Source organism: Manis pentadactyla, chromosome 8 (genome assembly GCF_030020395.1).
Source record: "Manis pentadactyla isolate mManPen7 chromosome 8, mManPen7.hap1, whole genome shotgun sequence".
NCBI lineage: Eukaryota > Metazoa > Chordata > Mammalia > Pholidota > Manidae > Manis > Manis pentadactyla.
Window position 1 is genome coordinate 75,199,974 of NC_080026.1, and position 14,166 is coordinate 75,214,139.

The 14,166-nt window shown below is 34.5% G+C and overlaps 1 protein-coding gene across 4 annotated transcripts in view; it reads left to right on the top strand.

The window, feature by feature from the left end:
• Positions 1-14,166, top strand: part of PRKG1 (protein kinase cGMP-dependent 1) — a 1,239,474-nt gene that overhangs the window by 1,184,365 nt on the left and 40,943 nt on the right. For 3 of the 4 annotated variants that reach the window (XM_036924011.2, XM_036924010.2, XM_036924012.2), the window contains one exon: positions 3,662-3,758. In XM_036924011.2, coding sequence (XP_036779906.1) covers positions 3,662-3,758 — 97 coding nt within the window. Of the gene's footprint in view, positions 1-3,541; positions 3,561-3,661; positions 3,759-14,166 lie in introns of those variants that run through there. The other variant, XM_057505873.1, reaches the window with a different exon arrangement.

The following is a 14,166-nucleotide window of genomic DNA, read 5'->3' on the forward strand; positions in this document are numbered from 1 at the left end:
TAGATATGTAGTTTTAGAGACAAGTGATATTATTCCACTAGTATTTTTCTGTTTCTAGACTATGCATATATGTCTTGGTCTCATCATCCTTACACCTACAGCTGTACATATTCATTTCTTTTGAAACCTCCTTTGCTACATAGGCAGATATGAAAAGAGGAGGTGAAAAATCTAGGAGACTTTCTTCCTTTGTAGCAGTTCTTAAAAGTTCACTTTGTCACCATTTAAAGAGTTCCCTATGAACATTAGCAGCTGTCTACAAATTCTAACCACCGTAGCTTCGGTGAATCTTATGGCGGGGCATGTTTGAGAAATATTTTCCCTCTCTCTCCTTCACCCAATACACTTATCTCTTGCTGGCTGTGACTTTCATGTTGTTAACCCCTAAACAGGTTATGTATAACTCCCTGAAGTTATACATAGGAAGGATATATCAATATTTGTATTTTTCTGAGGAAAGAATACACATAGTGTTCATCCTATATTAAAATGAATAAGTTAAATAAATAATATTCTTTTAAAAAATCAGTATTTCAAACTAAGTTAAGGGCCATTAGAAAATATACTTTATACACCTCGCTAGATTTAAGGCACCCAAACATCAGGAACTGTATGTCTTCCATGTATTTCCCTTAGCACTTGGATCTGTCTGTTTCATAAACACTGTGGCACAGATGGATTTTAGAATTGCATGAAAGGTGGGCCTAAGTCCATGGACCTAGTACCCTGTACTATTAAGTTAGTTAGGAACATGGGTTCCACAGTTCCTTCCTTCAGGCAAAACAAGTTTGTTGAATAGAAAGCCATTTACTTAGCCAGTTTATTTAGTTGTCTTCCCCACCCAAACTTAAATCAACTCTAAAAAAAAAGTTGAATGTAATTGATGGGCTCAAATTGTCTTCAGATAATCCCTGAGTAAAGAAAAAAAGAATGAAAATGTCCCTCCAAGTTATAGGCAAGAATGGCTAGATAAACTGAAGAAGCTACATTGTTCATTGTTCAGAATTTTAACAAAGATCCCCACAGGTGATGATATCCCTGTTACAAAACATTAGTAATTCAAAAAGGAAAAGTGTACAGAGTCCCTGTGATGTGACTCTTGTCCCTAAAGCATAATATAAATGAGAAAGTAAATACATGCATATAAAATATTAAGCAACTAACAACATTTCCTTGGTAAGAAAAGAGAAACTGCTATGGTAGCATTCCTATATTGTTTGACTTCCTCCAGAAATGGTTCTGAAACAAACCAACGGAATGGAGAATCAAGAGCACAGTTACCAAAAGGCCCCTTCAGAAAAGTACATCTACCACTAGATAAAAGTGCCCAAGAAGATGGCATTTTAAAAATCCATTTAGCAATAGAAGTACAGAAATTAGCAATGATTAGCAAAGTATGATTAAAATGTTACAATCTCTTTTCATTAAAACATAAATATTTTATTTAACTGTAATTGTGTGGGATATATTTAAGTGGATTTTAATGTCTACAAAGAGAATGTCTACTATTTAATACTTGACATGAGGTATTTCACATGGGTTAATACCTCCATCCCATTAGTTAAAATAACATCAGTAATTAATCACCCCCAGGCTCATGGGGTAGCTACTGATTTCCCTGGATCATTTCAATCCATTCCAAAATTCTTCTATAGTTGCTGAAACCTCCTGAGACTTAGAGCTATGGTACACAACACTCACTGTGCATCAGAATCATCTGGGGACCTTTAAAAAATATAGACATTTAGGTACCTCCAGACTTCTGATTCACTCTGTAGAAAGGGCTACCCAAATAAAGTGGTTTCTTAAAGATGCTTATATAGCTCTGATGTGCAAAAACAGGCTGAATGAAGATCACTTATTTAGACATATTTCCAGCCTAATTTCACAGAACCCAAATATAAGTATTTTGGGGCATCTTCAAGAGCTATAAGTAATAATACCATACGTTAAATACATAGAATGTTATCAAAGTCATCTGGAAGAGGTTACCTTCTTTGTATCTGAGATTTCTAAATCCAGCAAGCATGTAGAATATTACTCAAAAACAATCTCATTAACAATTTTGATTATCTAGACTGCCAGGAAATGCTTGACCGCATACAAACTGTCATGGGCTCTGATCCCAACAGATGGCCTTTTTAAGCACCTGTTGGGGTGAACTCTGCCACTAGCCCTTTAAATGGATGGGGTTTTAGTTTTCCAAAAGTAGTTAGCCAGTTGGAATGCTGGAAATGCACATTTGCTGCCTATGTTCCATTCTAGTAAGCCATCTACTGAATTACATTTTGCTCTTGATTGTGTAGTTAATAAGAGAAATCTGCCAAGACCATTAGGATTGACCAGTAGGCTGTGTTTATAGAGGTTTATTAGAGGCAGTTGATTTCATATAATCAGCCAATAATGAAAAACGATGTTGTTTTTAGCCTCATGAGTCTGTCAAGAATTGACTTGTTAGAAACCAGAGCTGTGCTTATAAATTAGAGAATGTTGAAAGCTCACCTCTAAAGCTGTTTCACATTTTTCCCAAGGGGAGAGTCCAAATATGTGTTTGATTATAGTGGAATAACTAAAATGTTACACAGCTTAATGCCAAATATGGCCAAGGATGATTGTCCAAAAATTGACATAAACAAGCAGGGTTAGTATCACTATCTCAACTGTGTTCATCATGTCTATCTATAGCATAGCACTGAATCAGGTAGGTGGCTTGAAGGTCATGAGTTACACAGAACTATTCAAATACTTTATTTATTTTTGAGACAGCTGAATCACTCTCTGACCTGACTTTAGTGAGTGGGAAGATCATCTTCATCTTTATGCCTTCCTGCCCTTTCTAAAAATAGTAGGGCCTTTAACAAGGAGATATTTTAAGCAGCTCATATGCACTTGTCTCATCAGGAGAGGCTTATTTTGGCCACTTGCGTGTGTCCTTTTCCGTGTGTGCATAGTTAGACTTTTGGAACATCGTCCACACTTGTCCACACCACTCATATAAGAAACTTGCAGACATATAGACACCAGGATTACTAGCTGAGAGTCAGTGAGTAAGTATAAACGAAGGGAAGACACTTTTCAGGAATGTGACTATGCTACTGAAGCCATCCATTTCAGACATTTGCAAGTCAGTCCTCAGCTTTTCGGATCTGTTTTCTTAAAACCTGGCTGTAATTTCGCTTCTGAGACCTCAGTGATCTTGCCACTTTTAATAAATATTTATAGGAGCCACTGCCAGCCTGTGGATAAGGGAAACTAATGAGAAACTGTCATCCAAAATGTGAACGGCAAAAACAAAACCAAGCAAAACAAAAAATTCCAAAACAAAACCAAAAAACAACTCACACAATCCGTGCTCACAAGAAGACGCGTAGAAAAGCACCGAGATGTAACTTTGATTTGATAACTGGATTTATCGGTCACGTGATTGGCATGCAGTAGGCACTTTGTATTTTTCTCCTTCGAAAAACGAGTGCAAATCTGTGTTATTCTGCACAACTGGGACCAAAAAATTATGAGTGTGAGAAAACACAGACTCTAAAAGCAAGATGGAATTTAAGCAGGTAAACCCTGTCCCACAGTCATGTCATTCCAGTACAGTTGTACGCGGTACCCGTGTTTGCACCTCTAAGAAATTTCCATTTTTTCGCATCAAAAAATCCAGATACGAAGCTGAAGCTGCTTTCTTCGCCAACCTGAAGCTGTCTGATTTCAACATCATCGACACCCTTGGAGTTGGAGGTTTTGGACGAGTAGAACTGGTAGGTGATTATTTAAATGTTTCTGAAAGACTCTGTCTTCCTTTGCTATTTTTTCTCCAAGATTAAGATTTCTCTCTCGTCTCTCTTACCATTCGTTCCTGTTGTTTCTAGTTGGTACCAAATACTTTACTGTCTGCACATCAGAATTTGCAGCAGTTAACGCAGGCAATATTATAAAGTAAATGAATGAAAAATTATTAAATAAACATCAATTTTCTTTTTGAAAACTTCATATTAAATGAAAGGTAATTTACTCAATGAGGAGTCATAAAGCACTTTTTACGCAGCTGATTTTCTATGATCCTTACTTCTTAGTTCTGAGCAGTGCTCACTAAAAATATACCCTCTCTACAATTACTATAATTAACATGTAAAATGTATAGAAAGGGAAATGGGATATATATTATACATATTACATGTCTATATATAATACAAATATATAATGAAAGATCTTTACCACTGCTTTAGAAAAAATCAAGTAAATGGTGTAGTAGTAATTCTGTGATTCTGAGTTTCAAGAATCTATTGAGAATATAGGGCATTATATGTATGTATATACATATCAGATATTATGGCTTGAATATTTTGCATAATTTATTTGATATACATTTATACACACACAGCCAAGTGTTAGTGAAGATGATGACATTTTGGTACAAAACACATTGCATGAATGTGGTATAAAGCCAATGAAAGTACATTCTATTGTATCTTTGAAAAAAAATTTAGAAACTGACATTGCAACAAAAATTAGGTAAAAAATGTATTCTGGTGATTGGGTTTCTGCATTTGAAGACTATATGTATATAATTATGCCTTATTTGAGAATGCAGATTAATTTCCACTTCTCTGCTAAACATGGAGGAGTCCCTGGCATCAGACACCAGTACAGTACATTAGGAACTCCTTGAGACTGTGTACAGTGCAGTAAACAGTACTGTTGCCATCAGGAGACAGGATAACACCCTGTCCATAAAAGTAAATGGACCCAGTGCTATTTTTGATATTTGTCTATTTGTGCTGCAGTTGGGATTTCTGACTTTGATAGGCAGCAAGATATTAATTACTTTAATATTAGACAGTGTTTTAGAGCCATAATGTGGTTTGTTGAATTTGTATTTTGCTCCCCTTAACACTAGTTGGAGAGTTATAGACATACTACTTCTGATTTGACTTCACACTGTGCTTCTGATTATCTGAATACTCTTAGTTTCAGACATAACAGCCATATATGGACCTAGAAAAACCTCTTGCTTTTCTGAATCCTGAAGTTAATGCAGTCTTAAATTTATTTTTCAAGAACTTTGATCTTGTGGTGCAGTAGAGGTGTTCATATAGCTGATGAAGATGTATTAACAGTGTTAGACATAAACAACTTTGCCCTGGGGGTGCTGAGATAGCAAAACAGGACGGGGGTGTAGAGCTACCTGCCTTGGAGGGTTTATTGCCTGGTGTGTTTATGTACATAGTTATGTACATGTATGTTTAAATCTCTCTTTGAATGAATCGGTATAAAAGGACAGAATTATTTAGATATTGTGTGACTTATAGCTACTTAAATATTATTTTTAAAGAAAATGGACAGCAAAATTGCTGTTTTAGTTGAGAAAAAGAAAAATCAATATTCCAAGTTTGTGGATCCCACAGGTGTGAGAACTTCAAGTTGGGAAACTTAAATTACCAGTGACATATTTTACAAGATATTGGAATTTACTTAGGTTTTTTGAAATACTGAAAATTGTTCACAGGCCCTGAGACAACTTTAAACTGAACAATTAAATGTCATGTTGTAGTGGAAAACTTTTAGAAAATTTACTCAAAATTTTGTGAGGAGGCACAGACATCCACAAAACTAGGGAAGATTCAATGTGGGCATATGAAGGTAATGTAGTTTTAAAAGACTTTAATATGTGTGTGTGTTTGAATTTGAGTATATACATATTTATATATAGTCTCCATCCCAGGAGAGAGTCAAAGGTAGTTCACCCTAATTTTCTTCTCATGAATATTGTATTTTACTCTTTCATGCAAATGTTTATGGACTAATGAAAATCATAACCTCAAAAATGTATTCAGGTTGGAGCAATAGCCAAGTTTGCAACACCTTTATGAATGATGAATCCATAATGGGTTATTTGGTGCAACCAGTACATTAGGGAAAGAGGCACATGTCCTTAACCTCTGAAGTGACATCATCTTGTGTAATCTTGCACTTCCCCTAAACCACTGTGGGATAATCAAAATACCCAGATTGTCTTCACTATTGAAAGTGGACTAGGCCTGCCTGTGGTCTCATTTCATATACGTATTACAGCACTGAGCGTGTTGAACTGATACCTTGAGCCTGTCATTCCTCAGTTCAGCAGTAATGTTAATGAGGTAAATGACATTATTAAAAAAAAAAACCATGTTACTCTTTAATTTTATAATAGTATTTTTTAATACTCCCCAGATCTAGAGTATAAGATCATAAACTCTTGAATTGGGTGTGAAGAATTAAGAAATTTGAATTTTTGAATATCATTTCCTGTTAGAATGTGAGTGTAGTTTTATCATCATTTGACAGATTATATTCATGTTATTTTGCATTATCATATACCTTTCAAAGAATTCTTAGCATTCCTTAATTTTTATCATTGATGTCAATTTAGATGAATTTAGAGGCAGGAAGATTTTTCAGGAGAATTGTTAAATAGTGTATTGCCAACTTTTAGAGATGAGAACATTTTGGCACGTAATAGAAACTTAAATATTTGTTCAATGGTGAGACCAGAAACTTGAAGTAGAAGTCGTATATGAATGGAGAATCTGCTTTTAAGCTATTTCATTTATTTTATAAATTTTAGCATAAGTGATTTTAACTAGTTTAATATCAGACATGTATTATTCACAACCATTACCACTGGGAAGTTCTTTGTACCGCTTTCCTCTGTTATCTGGCATATGTCATATCCTCTGCCCATGACTGTTTATTTTGAAGTATGGGCTTTCTAATTTATTCAATGCTACCTGTTTACAGTATATCTTCCAGAAGAGCACATTGCATTTTTAATAGCACTTTAAGCAAAAGAATTCTGCTTTTTTATATATGATTTACTCATTAAAGCTGTGAGTGCTGCTATAAAACATCTAGGTGATCCTCTTCATTTGCAAGGTATTCCTGTAAAATAAAGAGACTGGATTTATAAATCACCAGTAAAAATTAGTCCTCTTGCTTGATGGTCACATTCCTAATTTACTCTACTTTTGCTCCTGTCAGAGAGGAGCTTGCTCTTTAGAACAGATGTGCACAAGTAAAGCTTTTTCATCTGTCAGTACTCTGTGATAGTTGCTTTAAATATTAGATAATTGATCTATTTATTCAGCAATCCAGTGCCTCTTATGCCAGAGCACCATATTTGGATAAAATACAGGAACAAAGTTCTGGAAAACATAACCTCTGTTTGCATGGATTATATTATTTCTATATCATCTATTACATATTTATGTAATTGGGACATACATAGTTTAAGAGAAAAATAGCTGCTTCCTCTAGGGACTCACATGCTGGGAGGCACAATCATGTAAATTAATAAGTCAACTCATAATCAAAGTATGAGCAGACTTGGAGGAGTCGGCATTTCTAAGATGGAGGGACAGTTAGGACTTTTACATAAATAACCTGAAGCACTACAGTGCACTTAAAAAAAATGAAACTACTGCAGGATAATTTATTAATAAACTGATATTAACAAATGGATATTACTTCCTTACCAGAATAATCAACCCTTTCATTTAAACCCTACTTTATAATCTTCCAAATTTTATGATGGATGCTCTCACATCCAGCATATGATTTTGCCTGTAGAGCTCCCCTGAGAAGAGAACGTGAGGTGTGATCTATATTTTGCAGGAAAGAAGTCAAGAATAATGCATATAAGTAACCTTAGGCCATGCAGGCATTGAAAAAGCTGTTGCAATTGCCCAGAAGTACTTGCTTTTGAACAAGAAGGTTTTTCTATTATTCTGGCTTCTAAATATATTTAGATTCATATCACACCAACGATATGTGCCACCATGAAATCAAACAAATGTTACTTCATTGTCATGTACACCTTTGTTTAAAAAAATTATTCTAGAATTTAAGAACCTATGTTAGACATAAATCTTGAATAGATGCTGTGATTATCTGCTATTCACCTCTGCTTCTGTCAAACATCCAGAGGTTCTTTCTCTGAATCTTTTGCCACTCCTATTTTAATGGCAGAATATGTGTGGAGAAAAAAATCATACAGTATAATATGATGGTTAAAATCTAGAGCTCTGGAATTAGACTTTCTGGATTCAGATCTCACCAGCTGTGTATATATAGTCATTTACTCAGAAGTCATTTACTTCTGAGCCTCAATTTCCTCATTTCTAAAATGAGGAGAGTAATAAGATATGCACCTCACAAGGTTGTAAACACTAAATGAGTTAAATTGCTCCAAGTATTACCGCAGACATCATAGGTCAGTAAGCACTGTCTGGTGGTGGTGGTGGTGGTGGTACTATTGCAAAACACTAATGATAACTATCATTTCCATCCATACCCATAGAACAGGAAGGGAGTAGAATCATTTCACTCCTTTTTTGTCCCTTGTTGGGCCAGGTCCTGAGAGCACAAGCATTTCTCCACTACAAGAGAGAACCTGAGGTCTTCAGATGACCTTTGGTGATAGCTTCTCTTAAATTCCCCAAGCCATGAAAGCACCTTACTTTCTGATCTGTCATGAGCAGATGTAGGAAACAATTTTCAATCTTGCTCCCCTGAACCTTTTCGCACCTGCAGTAACCTGCTCTTATTTTGCCATTTCTCTTCTAAATGCTAAGGCCCCACATCTTAACCTCTCTGGGGGAAATAGTTTTCTGGGCAGACTGCTGAATCATATCCAGTTTCTCCACAGCCTCTTCAAGCCATGGCACCTCAGCTGGGCCTAATAAGGGTCTATCTCTTGCAGGTGGAATACAAACATTACCTATCATTCCTTCTGGACCAAAAATCTCACAATCAGTTTGCGCAGGGGTGGGCAATGTGGTAGCAAGATGCAAGAACCACACTTAGTCAGGCTCATTTGTGTAACAGGGCTGATAGCTGCACTTTCGGGCACCCATCCCACTCTACTGGCATTTTGCCAGCTGCCTGGTCACTGTGCATCACATGCAAGCAGGCCTGGAGGCCTGTATAAATCAACTAAAAAGCAATAGAAACTAAGAGATGATTAAGCAAGAAATTAGGTAATATACCCATTGCTCAGTCAACAGAGTTTTGTTTCATCATTATGAAAGGTGAACAGTTTAACTCCAAAGGGAAACCCCACATAAGACGAAAACACTTCAAGAGCTTCTTACTGCCAAGCTACACAGCAGTGAAATAGAATAGCTGTGGGACTGCTGGGCAGCTTGGCCATTGTGCCCATGGTAATTTATACTGCAGAGGATGCCCCAGGAAACCTTTTCCTAAGGACTATGACCTTTGTAACCAAAGTGAAAAAGGACTCTAACATGGGCTGAACAGTTAGCTTGCCTCATTTTAATACAACCTTTTTCCTAGGAGGACTCCAGTTACAGTTATATATGTCATCCTCATTACATAGCTGTTCTTCAAAAGGATAAAAACTGACACAACTTAACTGTGATAGATACTACTGATGTCTAAAGAAATAAGTTACTCAGAGAGTAAAAATCTAATTCAGTAAATGTTGAGTGTAATATACTGCAACTCCTAAATATCTAACCCCAAGACAGTTTCAAAGCAGAAATCACAAGTTCTAAATTCTCTCTCTACTTCAATGTATACTAGTAAGACATGCATTAAGTCATCTTTTCACTATATAATTTTTTTTGTACATAAGAGTTGTAACAGTTTAGACTACAGAATGGCAACATATATAACAGTCACTTTCTTATGCATCTTTTGAAATTATAGAAATGTTTAAACCATCTATTGAAATGAATAGTTCTCACTAAAAGTGTTTGAACTCAGTGTCCTACAACAAGATAAAATGTTAACAATTCCACCTCTAAACCTGCATGTTATTATAGAAGATTTATATAAATCTTGAAGGCACTATATATGTCTTTCCAAGGCTTATGATAATGCGTGATAAAATGGTTTCTCCAAAAGTTAACACTTTAATCACACTTGCCTTTGTTTTCTGTAATATAAATGTGATTTTTGTTTTTTGTTTACCCCAGAGAATTTATGGGCACATCACATTCAGCAAAAGCTTATTTACTAAATAAACAAAAAAAACAAAAAAAAAAACCCAAGTATTTTCTGTGGGATAGAGAAATTCCAGAGGTAATTCCTGCTCTTAAACAATTTCTGCCTTCTAATTAGGTAAGAAGATTAGACTAATGCATATGAAAAATAGCAAATGATATCCTTTAGTATTGTATTAAATTCTAAATGATGCAGAAAGGTTCTCAGTGTTTCAGAAAGAGAGGAAGTACTTGGAGCTGAGGAAGGAGAAAAGGCCCAGGGAAGACACAGGACTTAACCCAGGGTTTAGAGAATAGATTGGGATTTAAATCAACAGATGGGGAAAGGCCATTCCAGGCAAATGTTACAACACAGAAGGCCACATGTTTTCACAAGACATCAAAGTAAGTGCCTGACTAGAGCAGAAGTTATGTGAGGGAGCAGTGAAAAATATTATGATAGCTGACTGATAGAGGATAACTGTATTGTATTCCTAAAGGAAATTAGACATGAATGCATTGGACATTTTGGGGCCTTAGGTCAAGTGATGAAAACACGTAAACATAGACTCAGCTCTGAATTTCTATCCGTGAAATTAAAGAATACACTGTAAGGTGATGAGACAGGCTATTTTTAGGTGGCACTGCTCCCAGAAATAAACATCATAATTTATCTTCTGAATAAGTAGTTTACTTTGTGCCAAGACGTAGTCCATATCCCTGAAATTTTTATTTAAAAACTTTCAAAGAGAAATCCCTTCCATGAAAAGGAAAAACAGTCCCCTTGTTTATCTTTAATACCAAAAATAGCTACATCCTTTTAAATAAAATGGTTTGTTTTGTTTTCCAGAGAAAAAATATGCAATTCTGTATGTTTCATTGTAGCTCATCAACTCTATACATTTAATTTTTTGCCAATTCATAGTCCATCCCTCATATGAATATTCTCCCACTGCCATACAACATATTAGCTTGAACACTGAGCTATGAGATTAGGAGCTTCTGTGAGCCAGATGGTTGGTTCTTATCCCTAAGCCCCTACCTCCAGCCAGCTGCCTTGTAAGTTCAAAGTGAGTAGAGAGATCCTCAGGACTCAAAAGGTGACAAGTTAAGTCAAAGGGAACCAGTGTTTGGTCATAGCTCTAATCTCCTGATTCCACATCCACATGAACAGAACAATTTAAATGTTGACTGTGACTGCTTTCATAGATTAAGTTAGCATAAGCAAAAAAATGGTAAATACATGATGAACTGCCTTAACTACATTTGAAGTACATTTATATTTGTACAAAATCTTCTGAAAAATTTGAAGTACACGAAGAACAGGGAGGGAGAAGTTATCCTTTTAATTTCAGAAAAGGTGAAGTTTGAGTATAGCATATATTAAGACATTACTATCTGATTATAAGCCACCTGATTAAATTCTTCCAGTATAAAACAGTTAAGAACATTAAAAAGTTATTTGTTTTATATCTCAAAAGTATGATGAGAATGCAAAACCTTTCACGAATTAATCTGATCACATCTCAGAGCTGGATTTTGCAATATGTGATTCTTTTTCAATTCATTTTAAACCTTCACAGAGTCAATAAATGAAAAAAATTGAATTTAGGATACTCAGCTCCATCTATGTGAAGTTTTAGGTTACAAGTGTCCTTAAATATTAGAATAAGTTGAATTATGAGAAATAGTCAAGCAATCTATTCAGAAATGTGTAAGCAAACTTGGAAACTGTTGCACATTGTATTTATATGTATATATGAGTGAGATTATGCATAGAAATCAAATCTCGGGTAGGAGAAAGAAAATATTTGATAATTTGATGAAGGAAAATAGTTTATCATAGGTAATAAGAGCACATAAATATGAATATAATCACTACAAATGAAATAAGGTTTATTTAACACAGGTACTATAGGGAAGAGAAATGGTATGTTTAAATTACAACCATTAGTAACAGTCTTGAATCAGTGCAGGTAGTGGCCTTTTGAGCAAAAATGAACCAGTGCTAATTCCTTATTAAGGAAAATCACAACTATTCTTTGATTTGCAAGTGATTTCTACAAAATAGTCTAACCCTGTGTACATGTTGAATTAAAAATAGAAAAGCATGATGGTCTTCCTGATCTTCCTCCAAACTGAACATTACATGTCTTTTTTAAAAAATTAAAATAAAAAATATCACCTCTATAATAAAAAGAATTTCACTTATCTTTTGATTAATTTGAATTTAATTATATAGATATTTCCTGACACTTCTTGTCACTGCATGTGGAACTGAATTTTAAGTCTGAAGGCAAGTGACAAAGCAAATGGAATTACTGACATTTTTGATGAAGGGTTGAAGTGAACTTGGGAAGGAGAACAAAGACGGAAAGAAGAGAGACCCTCTCTAGATTATCACTTGTTCAAATGGCAGATGAAAAGGCATAGATAAATTAAGCCCCTTTTCTATGCTCCTTTGGTATACCTGGCATATATGTATGGTATCTATGAAATAAGAAGCTTTACACATAAAATCTTTACCATAAAATCACACAATAGTGCCATGCCTCTATTCCTCATGCCTGGAAAGCTTTCTAACCTTGACATCTCAATTAAACTCATAATCCCTCTTTTGCATTCTTTGTGGCATTGGATGTGTGTCACACAGGCTTTGAGAAGTTCCTTATGCTCTCCTCTCTTGTGTATCCTAGGGAACAAACCAGATGATGTGGTACATTCTGAAGTATCAGAAATTGACTAAGGAAAAGAAACCATCTGATATTACTGTGTAGTGCAGAGAGAAAAGGGAGGATAAAATTGTGGGTAAATAGTGAGAAAGGAGGTTTTACAACAGATTCAAGAACAGGAGTTTTTCTATTCAGATTATAGTTATGTTTGCCTGAAATTTATAGTATTATTACCCAGAGAAAAGAGATTCTCATACTAGGATTAGCTTTTTGTTGCTGTTGTTAGAAAATGTTGAATATAATCCAATTCTAATTTGTAGAATATAAGCTTTCAGTGCAGTTAAAAACATTCATGTTTTTTCATGAATGTAGTATGTCCTCCTGAATGTGTGGCACCACATGTCCAAAAAGTTACTTGAATCAGAGTAATAACATTAGTTTTTCTTTCTTTGTGAAAATAAAACTTCCTTAAATTCAGACAAATGGATTTTTTTCCTAATTGTATTTTTTCATTCAGTTGGTAGGGACAATTAATTTAAAAAAGATTTAATTATGAATTGTAATAGTTATGTACTATTTACAAATATTCATTTTAATTAGGATGCTGTTTCTTGGAAGTCATAATAGTAATGATAATATCCTTACATAGCACTTTTAAATTTTTGAATATTTTCATAAACACTATTTGATTTGATCTTACAGTATCTGTGTCTATAAGATAAAGTGATTTTATTCCCATAAGTGAGGAAATGAGGCTTTAGGAGATTACATGAGTTTATGTATGATTATAGTTTGTTATTAAAATATTAAGACATTGCCCAGCAATTTCCTATTATTTTGACTGCATAATTTTTAAAGAATTTTGTGATAATTATGTACATGTTGCTTAAAATGACCCATGATCCTACTGTTTTGGAAGTGAGAACTTTTTTTAAAATTTAGGACTTTTAATAAATAGTAATTTACATAAGTGATTTTTAAAAAGATAACATTTTTAGTAAAAATGTTAATAGTTCACAGAAACTAGAATAAAAATGAAATACAATTTTAGCTAATCAGAAAACTTTTACTAAAGGGGAAAGATAAGCATAGAGAGAAACACATTTCTGACATTTAGTTCCTTAAAATGTAAATTAAAAATAAAACTATCTCATGATCAATAAAGGCAACGAGAAAATATAGATATACATATTTTCTAGATTCTTCCTCATTTTAAAATTCTTTAAAAGCTTTGCTGAGGTATACTGTGCTTCCCATAAAATTGTACAACCATCACCACAGACCAGTTTTAGAAGATTTCTACCATCCAATAAGAAACCTCATGCCCTTTGCAAATACTCTCTGTTCCCATCCCCAGCTCCAGGCAGCTATTATCTCTAAAGATTAGCCTGTTTTGGTGCATATTTTCTTGCACTAAAACTGTTTTACACTAGATTTTTAAATTTTCTACATGAATCATTGTAAATCTTGTTCAGTATGGATCTAAATATCCAGGTGCTTAATGTACAGCAACT